The sequence below is a fragment of the Lynx canadensis genome, chromosome C1 (genome assembly GCF_007474595.2).
Source record: "Lynx canadensis isolate LIC74 chromosome C1, mLynCan4.pri.v2, whole genome shotgun sequence".
Lineage (NCBI taxonomy): Eukaryota > Metazoa > Chordata > Mammalia > Carnivora > Felidae > Lynx > Lynx canadensis.
This window is the reverse complement of record NC_044310.1, coordinates 128,527,716-128,550,868: the sequence shown is the minus strand read 5'-3', so window position 1 is coordinate 128,550,868 and position 23,153 is coordinate 128,527,716. Positions and strand designations below refer to the sequence as shown.

Here is a 23,153-nt window from a genome sequence, read left to right as displayed (position 1 = left end):
AAAGGTAAAAACTCAGAGAATTTCTGAAATGGTAAGCCATTCTCTCTGTGTTCATGAAAATAGGCAATCCAATTTGAAAGTCTTTGAACCAATGTAAACTCTAGAAAACTCAGTGTTGAAGTATGGGAAGAATAAAGACTTGCACTAATATAGTGCGTAACAAAGCAGTGTCAGGCTCGTCATTTACAGTAAACGCCTTGATTGGACTTTCCTCCAGATTGTCATCATGCTGCTGAAGATAAAGTTTATGGGAGTCTGTGGGAATTCCATCATGTTTTCTTCTTCCCATTTCCAAACAGGAAGAGAAGGGTTTTTCAGGACCCTTGGGAGAATCAAAAAATTAAACACACACCCACAAACAACTTGAAAGCAAAATGGCAGACCTAATAATCCTTGACTTCATGTCCAAATGAAGTTGAGGCAATATTACTTTCGCAATATTTGCATTCTGGCCAATGTATCACATCATGAGATTCCTCAAAAAACTGAGAAGTCTGAGAGCTACAAAAGAGAAAGCGGTTAAGGCAGTTGATGTCTACATTTGGATTTCTTTTTCAGGTTACATGTCTAAGTCTCCATCGTAGGCTAAGGTCAGAGGCTTCTGTTGGGGAGGTGTGCTTTGATGTGGTTTTGGCTTCTTGCTGCAAAGGGAAAAGAATTCCTCAGATAAAAATGGTTCACAGAGTTCTGTTTGATCTGCCAAAAACTATTGTGAGGTATAGAAATTCAAGCAGCTAAATGACAAAAGATTGAGCACTCTGAACCTGTGGCTTTGTTTTTTGAATACTTTACCCCTATTTTAAGGAGAAGTTGTCATTTTTTCTAAATCTTAAAAATGGTTTCGTGGAACCAGTGAACGTGGTAGAGGGCTACTTTTCTTGTTCTTGTTTTATACTCAGCAATGCCAACATCTGCTGTTCACTAATTCCTAAGCTACTGTGACCCGCATGCACATCAGAGATGTTTAACATGAGCAGCTGGAGCAGCCAGGTTCCTGTGCCTTACCCTGGTCTCGTTTTTAAGTAAACACACTTCTGCTCTTGCCTGAAGCCTGACATTTAGATGCCATGTAACCACAGTCTGTCAGGACACTTTCTCTGATTCTGCAGAGCCGCTCACACCTGGTCTCTGTTTTACCGCAGGTTGACAACTTTGCCAGGTCAGGGAGGGTTGCTCTTCCTTCTCAGAGAAGCTGAGGTTGACTAACCTTGGTAAATCACACAGTGATGGCTCAGATCTGGGGCAAAACAACCTGCATTACACTCTGAGTCTTAGTATGGGTGAAACTCAACTTTCGTTGATGACTGTTAATAGTTTGAATTTGGCCACATGGTGCCCCACCTCTACCATAAGGCCTGTCTTCCTTTCTCAGTACTTTTGCATTCTCATGCCTTCAGTGCCCAGGTCTTGGGGGTTGTCCTTACCAGCAGGGAGGCAATTCTTTCCTTGTCTCCAAGTTTATTTTAATAGCATCTTTTATTTTTATTAATGTTCATTTTTGAGAGAGAGAGAGCAGAAGCAGGGGAGAGGCAGAGAGAGAGAGGGAGACACAGAATCCAAAGCAGGCTCCAGGCTCTGAGCTGTCAGCACAGAGCCTGATGCGGGGCTCGAACTCATGAGCTGCAAGATCATGACCTGAGCTGGTCAGATTTTAACGGACTGAGGTGCCCCAAATAGCATCTATTATTAATTGGAAATATACTAACTGCCAAGCCCTGTGCTGAACATTTTACATCTCGATAAATCCCAGAACAACCCTAAGAGAGGGGAAGCATTAATTTTTTTTTTTTTTTTTTATTACAGAGAAGGACTAGAAAGGTCACTTACCTTCCCTCAAGTCACCAAGTGGCCGAGCCTGAAAACTAAGCACATCTAACACATAGGCCCAGGCCATAAACCTCTTCAGTGCACTTCCTCTGTATCCATGTCATTAACTTGGCACTTGGTAGAAACATTTTGGTGTGTACATGGGAATTTTCATACTTTGAACTTAAATTAGAAACACATTTTAATGTGTACAGTTCGGTGGCACAATGTTGTGTAACCATCATCTTATCTAGTTCCAGAACATTTTCATCACCCAAAGAGAAACTCTATACTCACAGAAGTAGTCTTCCTATTTCTCCCACACTCAAGCCCCTGGCAACCACTTAAACTTCTGCACCTTAGGGGTTTGCCTATTTTGAATACTTCATCCAGATGGAACCATTCTATATGTGGCTTTTGTGTCTGACTTAAAATGGAGAATTCTGTATTACGTGAATTTTACTGCACACATACATACACATGTGCGTGTGCTTGATAGAATTAAAATGGTTTTAGGGAGAATCACCTAGTTTAAATGCTCAAGTTCTAAAATTATTTTTTTGCTTCGATAATGAAGCAAAAACAAGAAATGAAAAAAATTTTTAAATCACTACAACGGGGCACGTTGGTGGCTCAGTGACTTAAGCGTCCGGCTTCAGCTCAAGTCATGATTTCACATCTCATAAGTTCTAGCCCCGCATCGGCCTCTGTGCTGACAGCTCAGAGCCTGGAGCCTGCTTCGGATTCTGTGTCTCCGTCTCTGCCCCTAAAAAATAAATGTTAAAAAACTTAAAAAAAATCATTAGAAGGAAAACCACAGATGGGATCTGTGTTCCTGCCTGGCAGCTGGGGTGCAGTGGGTGCTCAGTGGGTTATGAAGTGAGGCTGGGCATGGGCTACACAGAGATACCTTCCAACTAGGGAAACTGAGGAGAGGAAGGAACCTGCTCTAGCATCCTCTGTCATGGGAAGCCTCCAGTTTCCTGCTTCTCAAAAGCGTATTCATTTTGTCATTATTAGAATAATATTCAATGTAACTTTAATATAGAAGTATATTCCAGTGGCTCTAGTTCTATTGTTTGGCCCAGACTCTTGCATAGAGAATGGACCCAGCTTGAAATGAGGTCCAGAGCATGCTAATCTGTAGCACTTAAAAGTGCTAAGAAATCCCACAAATGACAGTTGAGGACAACTTGGAAGGAACAGCTTGTGCATCCACTGTGGCGGAGGTTTGGTTATAGTGGAGGTTGTCCTAATACAAGATAATTAATCTGAAATGACAGTTGGGGTCTTGCTCATCCTCTATCTCTTGCCTTTTGAGGGGGAAGGGAAGAAGAGGGAAGATATGGAGGTGCTTCCAAATAGTTTTTGGTTATCCATTCTTAATTTGCATTTGTGAAGGGTGATGGGCACAAAAGCTGAGTCCTGGGGAGTGGGGAAGAGGGATAGAGATGGCTGGATCTTTATGTCAACATTGCCAGGAAGACACCGAAGCGTGGTCAGCTGTTTTTTGGGCCCATATTGTGCTCAAAATAGGAGCTGAGTTTCCACATAAGGAATTATGAACATTGTATCAACCACTGGGAAAAAAGAGGGGTTTTCTAGTACATAGCCCTTAAATCCTTGTGGGCCATGGGGTGTGCTGGGGATCATTTGGATGAAGGCGATGTTTTATTATGATTGTGTAACTAATTGATACTAATTGATACTAATATCGTAACTATGAATGTGTGCGACCTGAGAAATTTTAGAGTTTAAATGTTGTTAAATGTTGGTAAACCGAGTAAGGTGATACTGTGCTGGGTAGCTGTGGCTTTCGAAACCTTCCTGGTGAGTTAAAAAAAAAACCCTGAGGGGAGGGGATATGTAGCAGGGTTGTCCTCAGCAAAGCCACCAACTTGGGGACTTGTCTTTAGAGGCCCTGCTCCTTTTCCTTTTTCCCTTAATTCTTTTTGTAAAAATATATTTTCTCCTCCACTCTGGTCTCAGGAAAGGTGTGACCACCTCACTCACACTAAATCAGGACCTGCCGTTGCTTGGCAAATAGGCCACCGCCACTCATCCCATACCCAGGATGGATCTCTAATCCATCACACTGTTCTTCCCTGTAGGACTGAGGTGGAGCCTCGTAACTCTTCCTAATAGAGCACTGGTGACAGCCACCGTCACTTTCAGGTTTGGCACAGAGATAAAACTATTATGCGACTCTGGCTGTAAGAGATCTTTGAAAGACACACATTTATTTATTTTTTCCTTTTTTTTATTAAAAAAAAAATTTTTTTAATATTTATTTTTGAGAGAGAGAGAGGAAGCAAGGGAGGGGCAGAGAGGGAGACATAGAATCTGAGGCAGGCTCTGAGCTGTCAGCACAGCGCCGAACATAGGGCTTGAACTCACGAACTGGGAGATCATGACCTGAGCCAAAGTCAGACACACTTAACCCACTGCCCCAAATGACACACATTTAAAGTGACCTCTTTCATGATCATTTGAATTTTAGCAAGGGCTAAAACCAGTAAACCAGGAAAACAAACTGATTACAGACTTGAAGGCAAATTGCTGGTACTCAACAGTACCAATGAATTCCAGCCCCAGGGCAGAAGAGCTTAAATAGCTTGATGAAAGCCGGAGCTGTCTTTGGTTTAGGCAGCCATTCCTAAGGGCAGGGCCTCTGGAATTGGGGACACTACTCTCAAACTTGGGCAGAATGGGGGCCCATTTACTGAATGGCACTGGGCAGGGCAGGATGGATATGAGGTAGTTATCTGCAGCAATTTTCTGGTACTATGTCTACATTAACTACAAGCTCACCCAGAGCTCATCTTGACTCAATTGCCTCATGGATCTTTACTGCCAGGGGAGCAGGGCATCAGTAATATTTCAAAAACTTCGAACACTAATGGCAGATGTACAAAGGGTTGTATCTGAACGAAGCGGTCCTTAAGAAGACTATTTTTCTATATTTTCTCAAAAGCGCTTCTAAGTTTTATTATAAATTGCTTTCATCTAAAGTATACACCTAAGGCCTGGCATATTATAGTAGTTCTCTTGTCCTAAGCCTTTTATTTTGGGGAGAAAATATAACATCACCAAAATTGTCATCCTCTAACTCCTGTGCAACCTATTTAATAGAAGTAAATGCCGTGAAAGTATCTATTTGGACTCTTTAGGCAGCTCATATGTAACAGTAAATGGTGTGGGTTTTGATATCAAGAGGTCTGTTCCCAAGTCTATAGCTTACTTGGGAAACAAAGAACATCTAAAAAATATGAAAGCTGGAGACACTACATTGAATCTAAAGAGTTTTTAGGATTACTGAAGAGAAAGAAATTGCAGACCAGAAGACCAGTGGAAAGAACGCAAGCTCTGTGCCTAGGGATACCTAGAAGTGATTTTATCAGGTTGATGACCTCAGAAAAACTTGCTCTGTCTTTAAAATGGGTATGATAATAGCAATAACACATTAGATTATTGTGAGGACTGGAAAAGACAATCTATGTAAAACACCTAGGTTTGGTTGTGTGTGTGTGTTTACTTACCACTCATTTAATCATCCACTTATTCTACTTTGGATGGTAGAGGAGTAAGAGATTTATAGAAGTAACTACAATCACAGCATAGAGTAAATGCCAGAGAAGAGGAAGCATGGACATGTTATTCCAGACTGGGAAAATGTTGGCATTTGAGGTTTACTGGGAAGAACTATTAGCCTGTCAATAGCTAATGGTGAAAATGCATTCTAGATAAACGGGATTTAAGGAGGAAACCTTGGAAGCAGCCGACTCCTTGCAAAACTAGAAGGTACCACCGTAAGCATTCGAATATAAGGTTACTTCTCCCAAAAACATTATCCTTCAGAAAGAAGTTGTAGGCTTATATTCAACCCTTATATAAGTTTTCCATATAATGAAGAGCTTACCTTTATAATAATAAAAAAAATGGCGTCAAAATTGAACATGCACAGTGAAAATGAAAAGGCAAATTTCCCTAATACATTTGAAAGGGTACATGGGGTCTTAGGAGAAAACTTCTGAAACAGCGGTATCTCAAACAACTTGGATAGAAATGAAAATGGTAAACTTGAGAAACTGAAACTGACTGTGGGAAGAGAGATAACAGTAATTACAAAGTGATCTGAAAGATGGATACAAACTTTCCTATGAAATATGAAAGTAGAGAAAATGAGTATATTATAATATATAATATAGGATTATGGGTATGAATGCAAAAATAAGCATATTGGTTAAATATTACAGTAGATAATTTACCATTTTATCAAAATAAAGAGTTTATTAAGGAGGTAATTTTTTTAAAAAATTTCTTCGATGAGAAAAATACACACACGGGACTGTCCAAGGCATAGGGAAATAGATGTACTTGGAATGATTGTTCAGGCTGAAATTATGGAAGGCTAGCTAGGCAGCCAGAACATGACTTTCCTTTTGTTGTCAATGGAAAGTCACTGCTGGTGTCTAAGTAGGAGAGAGGCTGATCATTTGGCTAAATTTTAGAAAGACTAATTTTGCTGTAGATAGCAGAAAGGAGTATTTGCATTAAGTCCAAGTATGGAGCTATTGTGCTATACCTAGTGGGAGGTGATTAAGGCCAAGCATTGAAGATGAAACAAATAGATGTACAAAATACTGTACATAAATATTTATGTAATTTGGTCACTAAAATGTAAGGGGGATTATATTGATCTTTAAAAAATTCGCTAGAAAACTGTTTCCAGAATTCAGTGATGTACCTAATTAATCCCCAGAGCTTAGGGTCATTCAGAAAGCCTCAATAAATATTTATTCCTGAAGGAATGGAGAAATGCAAAAAAGCAAATTTAATGACTTACTGTTGATTTTCAATCTCTTAGATATTCCAGGAAAGCGGGAACGATAGGATTTGGAATTAACAACTAGAACACATCCCAGCTTTTACAGAACAGATTTTCTGATTCTCTTACACTGTGTTGGGTCATTACTTTCAGAGGAGCTTCTCATCTGTCAAACCTTCATGTCCTTTGTTACAATATAAGACCTTTTCCTCCCTTTCTAATCTTTTCTAGTGATGAATGCATCCTATCACTCTGAACCTCATATAAGGCTTTCAACTTCACACTTGTTCATTAAGACTCCATCTAGGAATACATACAAAATTTATCAATTGAGACATAAAAATTGGTCAAATCATTTGATTATAGGTTGAAGGACTAACCGAAGGTGTTACTTTTTACTACAGCACTATGGACACATTAGTTGGATAGAAATCCAATTTCTAGAGATTCAATTTGTAGCACTATAGGTGGCAGAAAGAATTAAAGTCATCTTATTTTCTTCACTAACTTTCACTGATCCAGAGCAAAGATTTAAAAACCTGTGTAACCTTGGAAACAGAATTTGAGACTAAATATACAATGGTTGGATTTGAATCGAGATTAAAACTTGGGTAAAAATTCTCAAGGAAATAGTTTAATAGGTGATGAATATAAATATCTCAATTTGGAGAAAAAAGCAAGGTAACATTTGATCTCATGAAAATAAAAAGATCCTTTGGAAATTTTGCTTTGGAAGCTAATAAAATATTGTCAACACACTTGAAAACATTCAAATGTATTTACATCCGTCTGGTCTCAAGAACAACTCATCAACTAAATTTTCAGGAACAAGTCACTTAGAAAATGGGGTTCCTGAAATTGGCTGTCAAATTTTCTCTACTATCTGGTCAATGTGGATAAAACCTGGCCTCTATTTAAAATGTACTAAAGGGGCACCTGGGTGGCTCAGTTGGTTAAGTGTCCGACTTGGGCTCAGGTCATGATTTCGCAGTTCATGAGTTCTAGCCCCGTGTCGGGCTTTTTGCTGACAGCTCAGAGCCTGGAGCCTGTTTTGGATTCTGTGTTTCCTTCTGTCTCTGCCCCTCCCCCACTCACACTCTGTGTCTTTGTCTCAAAAATAAAGATTAAAAATAAATAAAAAACAAAAGTAAAATGTACTAAACAGGCTGATTGAACCCACTGGTCAAGATAGGTCATATTAGAACTATCTGGAGTAATGACTCTTAGCCTTGGCTGCATTTTAGAATTACCTGGAGTGTGACCTGGCCACATGCAAGATTAATTAAGTCAGAATCTCTGAGGCTGCAACCAAGTATCAATTCCCAGGAGGTGCCAAGAGATGCCAACGTACAGTCAACACTGAAAGATAGTCTAAATCAGGGGTGCCTGGGTGGCTCAGTCGGTTGGGTGTCTGACTTCAGCTCAGATCATGATCTTGCAGTCTGTGAGTTCAAGCCCCATGTTGGGTTCTGTGCTGACAGCTCAGAGCCTGGAGCCTGCTTCAGATTTTGTGTCTCCCTCTCTCTGCCTCTCAAAAATTAAACGTTTTTAATGTTTATTTAATCAAAAAAAGTCTAAATCAAAATACTAAAATGGAAATTTCCTTATAATGATTTACATCTTCTGATATTATTTGAAAACCAAATAAAAAAGTTATATTCTACTGTTGATTATTTGTGGGTTCAGGAGTCCAATTACAATAGCCAATGGCCTTTTAGCATAATATGTCACCTATAAGAATATGGAATATAAACGTTTTGCTAGTTAGTACTTACCAAAGAAGGTAGGAAGTAAATACTAGGAAAATCATGATAAGAAAACCGCCACCTGAAATGCCATAAACCCAGATTTTTACTCGGCCATCTGTTTAAAAGAGAGATTAAATAAGGTTAGCATGCAAAAGAATTCAGACTATTTTAATTTTGTATGTTTATATAGTCTTACACATGTAACACAAAAGTATCACAATACATTTTGACAACATAAACAAAACCAAAAAAATTACGAGGCAATCCTACATGCAAAGAAAATTACTCTCACCACTTTTGGGGACTTTGCTTCTTGAATGATGTTGAATGAACAAAAACTATATGCCCAAATAAGCTAATGATAAATTCACCAAATTATGTCAAATTATAACCATACATGTGAATATTTGCTTATTATTTTGATGCCATATCTGCTACAGTTAAGAAAAATAGAACCCAATAGTCTGATCTATTTTGTGATTTTTAATATGTATAACTTGAGTGTATATATATGTTTTTCTATTTTCTGCTTATGTGAGCATGGTTAACTGGTCTGAGAGAGATGCCTGAGCATCCCCAAGGAACTGCATTCCTTTCTGAAAGATAGATGCACACAGAAGATTCATTATACTACGTGAATGTAATTAACTGCAGGTCCAAAAAACTTATTGGCATCTTACTTGAAAGGCTTCTATGGGATGAACAACTATTAAAATCTATTGTAAACAACAACTGTTTGGAATAAAATCACAATTACGTTCAATTATATTATCACTACCCATTACAGTTTTTGCTTATAAGACACTTTAAAGCCTCAGTCAGGTTTTTAGAATGAGGTTTCAATGTAGTAATGATATTTTTCTATGGTCATAAAACTTTTAACAAAGCTTTGATTCAGATCTCTTTGAAACACTAATGATGCAATCCCCTATTCTGTGTTTTTTACATTGGAAGAAAGAAAAAAAAAAATCTTCCCTGAGTGATAAAGTACCTTTCATCTTTTTACTCCTAAACCTCCTAGAACTGAAGTACTGGGAGGGTCCAGTACTTTTAAATCCCCAGTGTAGAAGGATATGGTCCATGTTACTTAAAAAAATATAACTTTTTATAATAATATAATGGATAGGATCAAACTTCAAACTATTGAAAAAAGATATGTAGTGAAAAATAAGTCTCCCTGATGCTCTCTCTCAATTCCCAACCCAGCAGCGACCACTGTTATCTGTTTCCTTGTGAATCATTTTAGTTTCCTTTGTATATGCAAATATAGCAGCAGAGCATGCATGCAGTTTTCCATGCTAGATCTTAAAAGCAGGTCTCATTCTCTTTAATAGGAGATGTATAAGTGTATTATATTTTGTTTTTCCATATTCTGCTTATCAACATTTAGGTTATTTCCATTCTTTTTTTTTTTTTTTTTTGTTAATGTTTATTATTTTTGAGAGAGAGGGAGACAGAATCCGAAACAGGCTCCAGGCTCTGAGCTGTCAGCACAGAGCCTGATGCAGGGCTAGAACCCACAAACCATGAGACCATGGCCTGAGCCAAAGTCGGCCGCTTAACCAACTGGGCCACCCAGGCACCCCTCCACTCATCTTTTTATACAACAAGCAGTCATAACAAATATTATTTAGTAAACATATATATAGTTGTATGATGGGTTCCTAGCAAAGAACTCTTAGGTCAAATTGTATGATACATATTGTCTAAACGACTTTCTTGAGGTTGCTCCAACTTACACTATCAAGAGAAAAACAGAGACACACAGATGTATGTTGACATACATGCTATTACTGATATTTTAATTAGCTCCCAAAGGCTAAGGACCCCACGTGTGGATTTGAGCATTCATTTCTCTAGAACCTCACCCTAATTCTCTTCCTGAAGTAGGGTGTTCAGGCAATGGGTGAGCCTGGCTACATTTTATATCCTGCTTCCTTCAAATTTAAAGCTACTGCTAATTCAGTCACAAAACGAATGAAATGTTTTTAAAACCTATAGCATGCCCAGACATACAGGGAGATCAAAAATGAATAAGATACTGTGGTCATCCTGAATAGTGGGTTGAAGAGTGTACATCTGATTTCTCCTACTAGATCTAGTTTCTGTTTTTTTTCTTCACTTAAGCACGTCATTGAGGCACTTTTGATATGCAGGTGCCTAGGTTCTGTGGGGGAAATTCCCAGGGTATATTTTGCTTGAGCTTTGCCTGCCTCTTTCTTCTCCATGCCCTGTTAGGCCACTTGGCTTAGTCATTAGTAGCATTTTGTTTCCTAGGAAAGGTATGTATGATAAGCACCAAGAATCATGCTTTTGTTTTCTGCATACTTCATAAGTGGGGAGCTGAAACGAATGCTATCTATGAAAGGCCTTACTGACCTGCCTTTCAAATATTACTGTCACTTACTGGTGGTATGACCTTGGTCAAATTTATTTTCATTGTTTCAGACTCCGAATCTCAAAAATGGGGGATGATAGCATCTCATTAGGTTTTTGCAATTTCATGAGATTGTTCACTCCGTATAACCAGCACAGAATGATAGGGTACACAGAAAGCGTCGAATAAATGTTCATTCCTATCCTGAATCACCACCAATTCCTAAGCCCTGCAGGTCCAGCATGGTGGTAGAACAACAATCCTGTAAGGCAGGTGCTTATGGACCTGTGTACTCAGTTATAAAATCAATTAAAAGACACTACGCTGAATCACAAAATGGGTACATTCTGAGCCATGATGCCAAGGTATGTCTGTCTGTGAAATTAAGGCTCTTTACTATTCCACTAGTGTTACTCAAACTAGATAGGGTCCCTAGACATTTCCTAAGGTATCTACACATTCTTGATCTATGGCAATTTTTTGCTTTTAATTTGAATTATATACAGAAAACTCCAGTTAAAAGGCATTCTCTCTTGCAGAGATAACTTACAATTGAAAGATAATTTTAAATGTTAATATTTTGAGAACTTAATTCAGTATCTTTTACACTGGGGTTGAAACAGATTTATCTTAAACCATCCATGAGAACATTTTACATTTAAAGGGACTACATCTTATATGGCAAAGTTAAGAAACCTTGAATTCGACCACATCACCTCTTCAGTCTCTTCCTTCCCTCCATTCTTTCTGTCATAAGCAGTGGTTACAACATGAACCCCACCCCCATGTGAAAAATGTGTATTTCTTACGTCTTAAATGTACCTGGATCAAGGGGTTGAAGTGACCATCCTTTAAAAATATCATGTATTTTTGAATTCACAGGTCTGTTTTTCCCAGCAAGGTTTTTCACATCAGCTTTTTTATCCTCTGAGCCTGGTACTTTCATGCAGTAATCCAAGAAACCATTTGATCTCATTATCTCTGTATAGCCCTTTTCACAGCCACAGACGCCACCCTATGGAATACAGAATAGTTTTACGGTTACACAGTGATGAAAAAGAAGAATTTAAATGTTGGAATCACTTAATACGTGCATGATATGTTATGGCAGTTTGGGGTTTTTCAGCAACAGAGTTGCCAAAGAGATGAAAAGCCAAACAGTTCATCTTTCTGAATTCCAAAGTCAACCCTTGAATACAGCATCAGATTTTTCTGCAGGTTTACAATTCTTATGCCTCCCCTATAAGAAATCACAACAGACGGCATTGATTCCATCCTTTTTTCTCTCTCACAGAGATATTTGAGGCACACTTAATCAAATTATCTTCCACTCTTCCCCCAACTCTTTCAGATTCCTGCCCACTCACTCAAACCTGCTGCCCTTGATGCTGAGAAGTAAAGCAACACAGATTATGTACTTTGTGCTGTTTGATGTCTGTTGCTGCACCAGCTGCTGAATGCTGCTTGTCCCTTGTACCCTTGATCACTAACTAGTCTGAACTACCTTTCTGCTTGGAAGCTTGGTTCTGCACTCAAGGAGAGCAGCCTAAGTAGGGGAAAAAAAAAAAAAAGACTTCACCAGATGTCCCATATGCTTCCTTGTAGTAACCTGAGTGTCACAATACATCACATTCCTAGTCGGCACCATGTCAATGTGTTCTTCATATTTGTGAATTTCTGGTCATTTTCATATACAATAAATCTCTCCAAGATGCTGGCTATGATGAGGCATAACGAACAAGGATTTTGTTCTGTCTCTAGGAGTGAAACTGAAAATAATCGTTCTTCCCTCTTCCCTCAAATAAAAAGACGATAGAGAAGAATAGAACAAGTTAAGCATAAAATTATGAATCTGTATGACTTTGCTGCTAGAGCTCCTCACCTGAAACTGTGGATATGGCATTATTTGAACAGGCCCCTAGCCTCACATAGCCACTCAGGTCTGGGTGATTCAGAAGGATGGATATATTTGGGTCATCAATTGTTAACTGAACACATGATTTTAAGGAGCAATAGACACTCCAACTAAAGAGGGCACCTCAATCTTGTACAAAAGGCCAAGATCAGAAAAGTATGGTAGAATTAATCACTGCCCATTGTTTAGTGAACAGGCAGCATTCTTATAATGACAATTATTACAACATTTCGTTTGAAGATATTACATGGTGTTCAATGGAGAGAACTAGTTATGACAATTGAGGTAATCACAATTAGTCTAAGTAAAAAGTTGTAACCAATCACATATGCCAAAGGTTCAATGTAAAAGGTATTTGTTTTATTAAAGAGGGTATCCAGATAGTTGGTGGAAAGCCACAGCTTCTATTTTGCAAATCTCATTAGCATATGAAGTTGTTGCTGACCCCTTTTCTCCTCTGTAAGCGTAGGTATTTGCTTTTCTGTGGTAAAGAATTAACCTACTTTAAAAGTAAAAGATCCATAAAATAGGATTGAGTGCTTGAATTATTTTTAACCAGATCATTTTTGGGAAAGAACACATAATAAGAAAACTATTTCTTTAGGGAACATAACATAACTTTATATATGCACTGCACACTGTGAGTGCCATTGATCAGAAAACAGAATACATTGCACATTTTGCATTAATTCCTGAGGAGTAAATGGGAGAAGAAGAGAGGGAAAGATTTCTGCTTTAAAAAAAAGTGTGCAGGTGCACATACGTTCTTCATAGGCAAACATTCAACTTTTACTAAATAATTAGCAAATATAAACATTTATATCCTTCAAAATAGTTTGGCTAGATGAAAGTTTAAGAAATAAAGAATAAATCCACGAAGAACATTTATCGGTAAGCAGAGATAATATAAACTAGACATCTGAAAGGTAGATTTGGCTATAGTCAGAGTTACAGAAAAAGACTGTCCTCCATAAGACATGGCCCTACAAAGAAAAATCCTTAATACCTGCATTTATTCCTGCAAACTCCTCTAGATGGTACCGTGAGCACACGGAACTGCTGCTGGGGCTGGAGCCCCCTGGAAAACACCCAATAGCATATGCATAAGACAGCAATTAACTGTAGAAGGCTCCCGCACCGGACTCACCTGGGTACAGTAGGAGAAAGGTTTCCTGCAGGCTGGATTACACTGCCGAATGGCAGCGGGACGGGCCTGAGGGGAGCAGCCTCCTACAAAAAAACAAAAAACCCACCATCACTTGTGGACTTTCCTATGGTAAACATTAATTTTTTTTTTCCTCTTTCCTCTCTGGCAATGGCCACACTATAACAGTATTTTTTTCATATCCATTTGCTTGACATATGGTCCAGCCGTATTTTATAGATTACTCCAGGAAGAATTGTTCAAGAGGGGAGGCTCTGCTAACAAGATGGTCACAGTAGTTTTTACACCTGCTCATTGGCATTGTCATTCTATCATACAGCTCTGCTTGAGGGTAACATCTGCGTGCAGGGATCAGGAAAAGAACTGATGAAATTTCAATGTAAGTTCTGGAGCAGAAAATAGATCTGCTCAAAGACTCATTCTATGTATATTTTTCTCCTGCTCCTGAATACCCTAACTAGGCAATAAGCCAACTGGCAACAACCAAATGTGAAAAGAATGCCACTGATGGATTCATGGACGACAATAGCAAACACTTTGGTAACAGTTTTAAATGTATCTCAACTGGAACACACACACACGATCATAAAAATGAAGCTTTACACATTTTTAAAAGCAAATGTATAAGCTCCCGGAGAGGCAGTCATACATATGACACAGTACTTACAGGTGTTCATTAAATATTTTTGAGTAAATGGATGGAATAATGTCCCTACAATCTGAAAATCATTTACATATTAGTCATGCCTTTCTGGATTCAAGGTACTAAGCTAAGAATTTGACATATTATGAGGGCAGTATTTAAATTGTATTTATATAATACTGGTTTCATTTAGAGATTCTAGATTTTGCTTGTCACCCAATTATAGTTTATGAATGGGTAGCTGGCGAAAAGCTTTCAGCCAAAGGTGGTATAGAAAACAGATCTATGTTTTCCCTGGGATTGATGCGGCTACATTCCCACTGTTACTGTTCCCACAGGGGGGAAAAAAAACCCAAAACCAAAAAAATTCTACAATCCAGAATTAGTACCTATGGGTGAAATGGATAATCTGGGCATTAGTGGCAATAACCACATGGACCTATTGCTACCAATAGTGGTTGGAGGACTGTTTACACTCTTTAAACCAGTGATCTCCAAAGAGTAGTGTCTGCACCCCAGGAGTACCAAATCTCTAGGGAATTGGGAAGAAAATTCAAGACTTTGTAGAGTTCATACAACGTTTAAAGTTAAAAAATAGGGGCGCCTGGGTGGCGCAGTCGGTTAAGCGTCCGACTTCAGCCAGGTCACGATCTCGCAGTCCGTGAGTTCGAGCCCCGCGTCAGGCTCTGGGCTGATGGCTCGGAGCCTGGAGCCTGTTTCCGATTCTGTGTCTCCCTCTCTCTCTGCCCCTCCCCCGTTCATGCTCTGTCTCTCGCTGTCCCAAAAATAAATAGACGTTGAAAAAAAAATTAAAAAATAAAAAATATTAAGCTCTAATACTTAACAGCTGATACTCGTAACCTGAGCTGCTCATTGGATGGCCCTATGTTGTCCACCATGCACCAAATACTAGGTGCAGAGAATTTGATAGTGTAACCCTCACCAGTTAACTCTCAGCATGCTGCAGAGGATGCTACTTTCTGTGTTCCTGGTTAAGTAGATTTACAGTGTATTTAGTTTCAACAATAACTTACAGAATGGGCAAGTAGCTTAAAATTATTGTAGGTATAAGCAATGGATTAAAGGGACTACACAATGCCAAAATAGGCAAACAGGACAAAGGCAGAGGTGATGATTCTTCAATTCCTACAGAAGAACAGAACTTCTCTCACTGGTTCAATAAGCTCTGTCAGCCACAGGAGCAGTAAAAACAATGACAATTTTCTCTGATAAGCCATTAAAAAAACTCAAAATTGAGATCGTTTGTACATTCAAATGATATCCACTGTCATGAATGAGGAAGCCTTTTCTCAGTGTATATTTAGATATTAAATAATAATGACTAGCAAAATATCCAAAACCAAGTTTCTAGTGTGTGACACGGAGATCTATAACCTAGAGCAAAAAGTTTTTTGCAACATTAACAAATATATTTTATCTTTACCCACTCTTTTAATTTCAACTTTTGTATGTGTTTCATAAAATGTTAGGATAGCAGTGCAAGAATAGGATATGTTGAGAGATGTCCTCAAAAACTTTTTACTGAGAAGATAACATGATTTAAAACTTTACAGACCAGTGTTTTAAACCCTTTTTTAGCCTTTGTCTCAGAACATGCTATTTAAGGAAATTTTATAGTGTGCTTGTCATATATATTACTGGTCTTCAAATAGAATTGTTTGCATTCTAAGATGCAAAGTTTTATTACTCAGCCATAAGAATGAGATCTTGTCATTTGCAACCACATGGACAGACCTGGAGGGTATTATGCTAAGTGAAATAAGCCAGACAGGAAAAGACAAATACCCTCTTATTTCACTTTATATAAAATCTAAAAAACAAATGAACAAACAACAACAATAAAGAAAGAACCAGACTTATATAAATACAGAGAACAAACTGGTAGTTGCCAAAGGTCAAGGAGGGGGACAGTGTTGGGTGAAATGGGTGAAGAGGATTAAGTAGTACAAATTTCTAGTTATAAAATAAGTCACGGGGAAGCAAAATGCAGCATAGGGAATGTAGTCAATAATATAATATTCTTATGGTGGGCATTTCGTAATGTATATAATTGTTGGGTCACTATGTTGTACACCCAAAGTTAATTTAACATTATATGCCAAGTATATATACCTCAACTCAAAATTTAAAACAAAATAAGGTTTCATGACAATTTGCTATGAAGATCATCTAAGGTCAACTGCCCAGTCTTCTCTTGCTTATAATGTGTAAGCTAATTCTTCTCACAAACACCAACACTCAGATCTTTTTGAAGTGCCCACACAAATCTTAGGCAGGAATACCTGTGACATTAATGCCATCTGAACGTTGGCACCATACAGTTCGTTCATTATTGTTCCAAAGACTTGCTTTCCATGTGTAGTGATAACATTTGCCTCCTGCAAGTAAATATGATAACAGCGGTTCTATTACACCTCACATACAAATAGAACAAGTGTTGCTCAATCAAGGCTGAGAACTGAAAAGTGCTCTTGGTACCTGTACAAGGGCGTGTTTCTAGAACCTGCTGGGGGCAGCTGTCTTGGTTCTCAAAAGACTGAACTATAAATGTCCTTGACCTAGATTGGCGGCCCATTGTCTCAAAGCTTCTTCCATTGATGCAGGTTAATTCACACGTGCTCCACTCTGACCATTCCGCTAAGTGGCAGTCTCCTGGATGATTGTGCAGTACAGAGCAAGGAAAATAACATGAACACTGGCACTTGGAAACATGGACAGGGTTCACAGTGAGATTTGTGGTGATGGCACAGTGATACAGGCAGGTTCTAGGTACTATACATTCCACCTTGACCGATTTCCCACTTAGAATACACTGAGAATAATAATTTATGGTTTAATCTAGTTTAGCAAGAAAGTACTGAAAACTAGATTACTATGATTTGAAATGAAGTAGTGGCAGTTTTATGTAGGTAACACTATGTGTCTTCTAGTGATAATAAACTTTTTAAAAGGGAGATGTAAAGATGATAGTAATTCAGTTTTCAAGGAGCAGCATTAACATTATAAAATAGACATCCACGGAAACTATATAAAGGTAACAATTTGGTCTCTGAAGTGGAGTATTTTTGAGTCTAAAGAATATATAATAATCTAAACATACACATTTGTAAGTATATATATGTGCATATGTATGTATTTACATGTGTGGATATATTCAGGCACCTTAAACTTATGCCATACAAGCTAGGTTGGTTATTAAGATTAAAATCAACTCATGCATATTATGTATCTAACAACGACCTTCACATTTTTAGAATGCTTTTATGAATCTATAGCATTACTTGCTCCTACCACCCCACCATTCATGGGGTCATCAAAGATCCAGTCAGCATGTTTTGAGTGATGGCCAATGCTGTCAGGTTAGGCACTATTAACACATTTTCTAGATGTAGCAAACTTAGGTTCAAAGCACTAGACTCTATGTCTCTGGTAAACACCAGTGATGTGACAAAGATTTTAACTTAGTTCTTAAATTTCCAACTCCAGTGCTTTTTTGCCCCTTACCTACTCTGCCTCCATTGAAGCTGTAAGGATATTATAAAGTGATAACTTTATTGCATTTTTATTGTGGCTAATATGAAATTTCAACTTTAATTAGACGTTCTCCAAAAAAAAAAAAAAAAAAAAAATTAAAATCACCAGGGAAGTCCCTCCCAATCATTTAAAATCGCATACCTGGGCAAGGCACAGAACATGGCTGTTTCAGGATGGTGTCTTGAAAGGGCATTTCTCCACACAGTGCCTCGTCCACACTTACAGCTGAGTGAGAGACTGAACCATTGTGGACCACACAGGAAAAGCTGCGGATCTGGACTCCTTCCCCACAGTCTCCACCCTAAGAAAGGAAAGGATGCTGTTACAATTACCCAATTAGCATCTCACAGTATTTTTGGCTCCTGCCACCTCTTGCCCAAGAAAATCCACAGCTTCCTCCTCTTGGGAGTTATCTTTCAATTGTTGACAATAAAGTATCACTAAGTAATCCTCCTAGAGCTGAAAGAGAAGCTAAAGTAGAAATGCAAATTTATTCCATGGAGTGTATGTACTCAGACTCTGATGATTCATTTTGGAACTCAGCCAGGATTGAAAAAGAAAAAAAAAAAAAAACATACAAAATTTGTCTAGGTGTATGTATTAAAATAACCTAATCCATAATCACTCCCCAAGAGAGTATGTACAGCCATAGGGCATACATTTCTCTTTTACTTTGCTGGTTTTCCTTTTGTAGGGAATTCAGTACTTTCTCATATGGATTAGGTTGGAGTTCTCAATAAAACACTGATTTTCTCTCTTGCCACATGAAGTTGTTTTCCCAGCATGCCTTCTGTGTTAAATAATGTTCTTTGAAGATATTTAATACAAGTCAAACTCAGATTTTTTGGGCAATTAGAAAAAAAATTTGTGCAATGTCTCACAGAAACAGAAGCTTAGAACTAGAAAGCTCTTTGTGGTTATTTGACCTAACCATCTGCCTGATGAAAAGTTTCCTACTATAACATTTTTGGCAGATACTCATCAGTATTTTCACCTCAGTTTTTGTCAAGTGCTCATACTTCAAAAGGAAGTCCACTGGATATTTGGATAACTCTAGACAGTAGCTCTGTTTTTCCATAAATAGCTTAGAAAACAAAGCCTAAGGCAAAGCTTCTATGCTAAGGAGGTGAGATCCTAGGATGGCAGAGTGAGAGTAAAGAACTAGAGCAGGAACAGAGGGAAAGCAAATAAAAGGTAGTACGTTACCAAGCTGGCCTCAACTTCACAAGTAAACACAGCTGGTTTCTTGGTCACCCATGTCTTCCAAACAGGCCATGTGGTAACATGCCTCAATACCATCCGAGATGGGGGAGGGAAGCAATCCCAGGCAGTATTAACTCCCCTACACTTCCAAGGTGTGTTGCTCAATTTCCAAAAAAATCCAAAAGTCAGTGTAAGAGCTGGAGTTTTCATGACTCCTGCTCATGTGGTGGGAGAGGTGGAGAGAGAAAAAGCTAGAGAGAGAGCTCCCACCTCTGCACCTCTGTTACTGCAGTCAGGGATACCACATGCTATATAATCCACTAACCCGTTATTAGGTGACAATGTGAAAACTGCTTTGCACTGGGAAACTGGGGTTCTTGTTCTTTTTATGCCCTGCCCCCTGCAGGGGCCAGAAACGGCCTTTCTTAGGCTTTGGAGCTTTTGTGGCAGAAGCAAAGGAGGATGAGGTCATCAGCTAAAGTAGTCATGACAGCGTGCCAGGGCATGGAACGGGTCTGGGGACTGGAAGGCCAGCTGAGAACCGATCAGGTCAAGGCCCTGTGGCAGCAACTGCTGAATGCCAAGGGCAGGTCGTGGACAGACTGCTAGAGGTACACGATGTTACAGAGTGGCTGTTGAGAATAATTCTTGACATAACAAGAAAATTATGATTTAAAGACATACTGTCAAGAAAGAAAAGGTACAACTTAGGGGAGGTCCAAGTTGTAGCCATTTAAAGCTTAAAAACCTGAATAGGCACATAAATTGGGTAGTATCCCCTTTGCTTCTAGAGATTTTTTCACAAGGATTAACAATTGTTTAAGATGGCAATTCACACAACTGATTTATCAATACTTCATAATTGCTATAATAATTTTTGTGGCTATTGTGAAGCTTTCAAATAAATGCACCCTAATTTTGACCTGAGTGCATTTTTTGGGAGATAAGCAGAGGTTCAAAGTCCAGACACAGTAGATTCATTTAAGGCAAATCCTCTAATAAGTGTTTACTCTCTAAAGTGGAAAATAACTAGTGTAAGTTGAATTTCTTTTTGGGGAGAGGGTTCTCTTTTATAAGTTATCATTCTGGATGATGGATCCATTGCAGAATTGTCTAAGCTGTATGTTTTGCTATAGAGTACTTGGAAAGAAGATTCTGAAGACTTGGCAGTGTATGAAATTTGCCTTCTGAAACCTCAGGTAACAGAAGATGCAGTTGATTAGAGTTTTGTTTGACATTCCAGGAGATGGGAGTGTGAAGAAGTGACAGGAAACAAGTCTACATCAGGGATCCCTTTAAAAACCAAGACAAACAAGAATGTGTTCCTAGTATGTACCCATATTCGACCTTAATCTCCTATATCTTTGACAACAGCAGCCGTAAGATGAAGAGAAATCAGCATTAGAATGATAATTTCATTCATAAGGCAAGCATTCACTCACTGTCATTCATGAAGCTTTCCACACTAAGGGACTGAAAGTAGACCCAGGCTTCTTTGAGCAAGAATATCAACAAGTGAGGATTCTCTCGCTGACTCTCCACTGTCCGCATCATTGATGGATGTTTTGTATACTCTCCAGATGTGGAGAGGCAGATGGTGATAATAATCATAATCATAGTCTTAATCAAAATTATAATAGCAACTACAATTTATTGAGCTCTTAATTTATGTCAGGTACCAAGGTATGAACTGTATATAAACTCTCTAATTCCTACCAAAAGCTCCCAGAAAAAAACAGGTACTATTTCTACTCTCCTGATAGAGGTAAGAAAAGCAGACTTGGAGAGTTTACAGATTTGGCAGAAATGGCAGAGTTAGGAACTGGCAGAACCTTGGCCAACATTAAGCCTGTTAGACTCTGGGAGTCTGAGCCCGTACAACAGATTCATGAACATATGTGTGGATACGTGTTATCAACTGAGGAATTTGGATAGAAAGAGCTAGACAACACTAAAAAATAAAATAAAATAAAAGCGAAGCCTAAGGATAAACACTTCCTTTTGTTAATCTCTTTCTATGTTAGTGGCATTTTGCTACATCCACTGTGCCCTGTTGTAGCTTCTCTGATGGTTTGATCCATTGGATGGCAGTCAGCCACTTGGACATCACCACCACCCTCAGTGAATGAGCGCCCAACCTGTTATTTGGCAGGTAAGGGTAGCCAGGACAAGGAGAAGTGCAGCTGTGAGAGACGTGATCTGCCTTTGTGTGCAGAGGCCCACATGTATTTTAATCAGTAATTGCAAACTCTGTTTACATATACATTTAAGAAAATGCAACCCGCTAAAGAGATACTGAATTATCTGTCTCACAAAGAGTTCACAGGCTTCAGAAAAAGCAGAAATGCAGCTTGAACTCAGGCAAAATTCAACTCATATCATCATGATTCCCTTTCTTTTTTGCCTCCTCTTTTTGTGTGGCACCTTCTTTGTTCGCCTTTGCTTCAGAGTTACTTATTTTATCTACAGGGCAGGAAAATGCAGCAAGAGTACCCGGATACACAATCTTTGAACAGATCCAATACTATTCCAAATTCTTAGGGAAGAAAGCTGACTGGCCCTGTTCCGGTAAGGTGCCCACCCCAGAACAATTCACTACCTAGACTTGTTTTTTGAGAGCTTTGCCTGAATTAAGTTAAACTGCAGCATTTCCTCCTGACTGGAAGTGTCAGTGAACAAGAATAACCTTGTCTAGAAAATGGAAGCATCTCTAAAATTTTTGGATACTCCTGCTACTAGGGTCTCCAGGGTCTCCAAGCCTGGGTATCTCCAAAGGATGCTACAATCCCCAACCCTCACTGGCAATTCTACAGAAAATGTTCACAACTTGCCACTCTTGCTCCTGTGGTTCTGGCAAGAACTCAGTTATGTGAGAGCAAAACGAAACAGTACATTTGGCATTTCCCCCATAATATCCCCATGGGACAAGTTGGCAGACTTGCATATTAAAAAAAAAGCTCTTTATACCTGAGGAGATCAAAAGGGAAGGTACAAAAAGAACAGTTAAGGTAGAGTAGTAGTTGTATGCCTGGCAAGACTTACAGCATGGGGTTTTTCTCAGTCTCATACCCTTCTTTCTCTCCCCCCTAACTTTTTTCTCTATTGCCCTGCAATGGGTTCCTGAATTCTTTGAGTTTACTTTCTCTACTCTATCAACAGTTATTACAATTATAAGGAAAACTACTCCTTCCATTTTTTTATTGTGATTCCAAGCAGCATTTAAAAATTGCTTAAGATTTAGGAAAGAAGATTTTAGACTGGTAGGCGAAGTATTCAGATTCAGTAATGTTAGGTTACTATTGAATTAATGAGCATGATTATCTTATTTTCTGTAAAAAGGAGACTGAACAAATGTACCACACAATTTTGTTCCTCTGGGACTTATTAAAATACATGGGCATTTAACTTCTGCAAGATAGTAATGCTGCATGACAATGTCATCCTGACAGGAACACTAAACATCTCTATGAGAATACTCGGCAGATTTCTTAATGCTTAATCACAATTATTGTTACCTAATTAAAATGTGCTTTGGAATATGAACTGAAGGAAAAACTAGTAAAATAAGAGAATAAAAAAAAATCAATGTGCTTTTTCTTACATTAGAAACCAGAGAGAAAATGCAGTGGGAGATCTTTGCTGATGCAGCAAAAGCTCTGGGTATGTGATATATGATGATGTTGCTAGGCATTTATATTTCAGGTCAATAAAAAAGTAATCATTGAGGAACGTGTAGTAACCTTGGTTCATGTAATAATGTTAAAATATAACTTTCATACACTTTTGATTTTCTGCCCATATGCAAGATTTTGTCTAAGCCTAAAAGTACGTCTTTAAGAAATACAGTCCACAGCAAGCTGTGCCATAGCATCAGGCTTTTGCCTAATTAAATAATACTTTGATATTTTCAATA

The 23,153-nt window shown here is 38.5% G+C and overlaps 1 protein-coding gene across 1 annotated transcript in view; it reads right to left on the bottom strand.

Moving 5' to 3' along the window:
* Positions 1–521: 521 nt before the first annotated feature.
* Positions 522–23,153, bottom strand: part of THSD7B (thrombospondin type 1 domain containing 7B) — a 744,220-nt gene continuing 721,588 nt past the window's right edge. The window contains 7 exon segments of the mRNA XM_030327713.1: positions 522–641; positions 8,410–8,497; positions 11,582–11,774; positions 13,822–13,904; positions 16,786–16,881; positions 16,982–17,155; positions 18,179–18,338. Of these exon segments, the coding sequence (XP_030183573.1) occupies positions 560–641; positions 8,410–8,497; positions 11,582–11,774; positions 13,822–13,904; positions 16,786–16,881; positions 16,982–17,155; positions 18,179–18,338 (876 nt within the window). The 3' untranslated portion in view covers positions 522–559.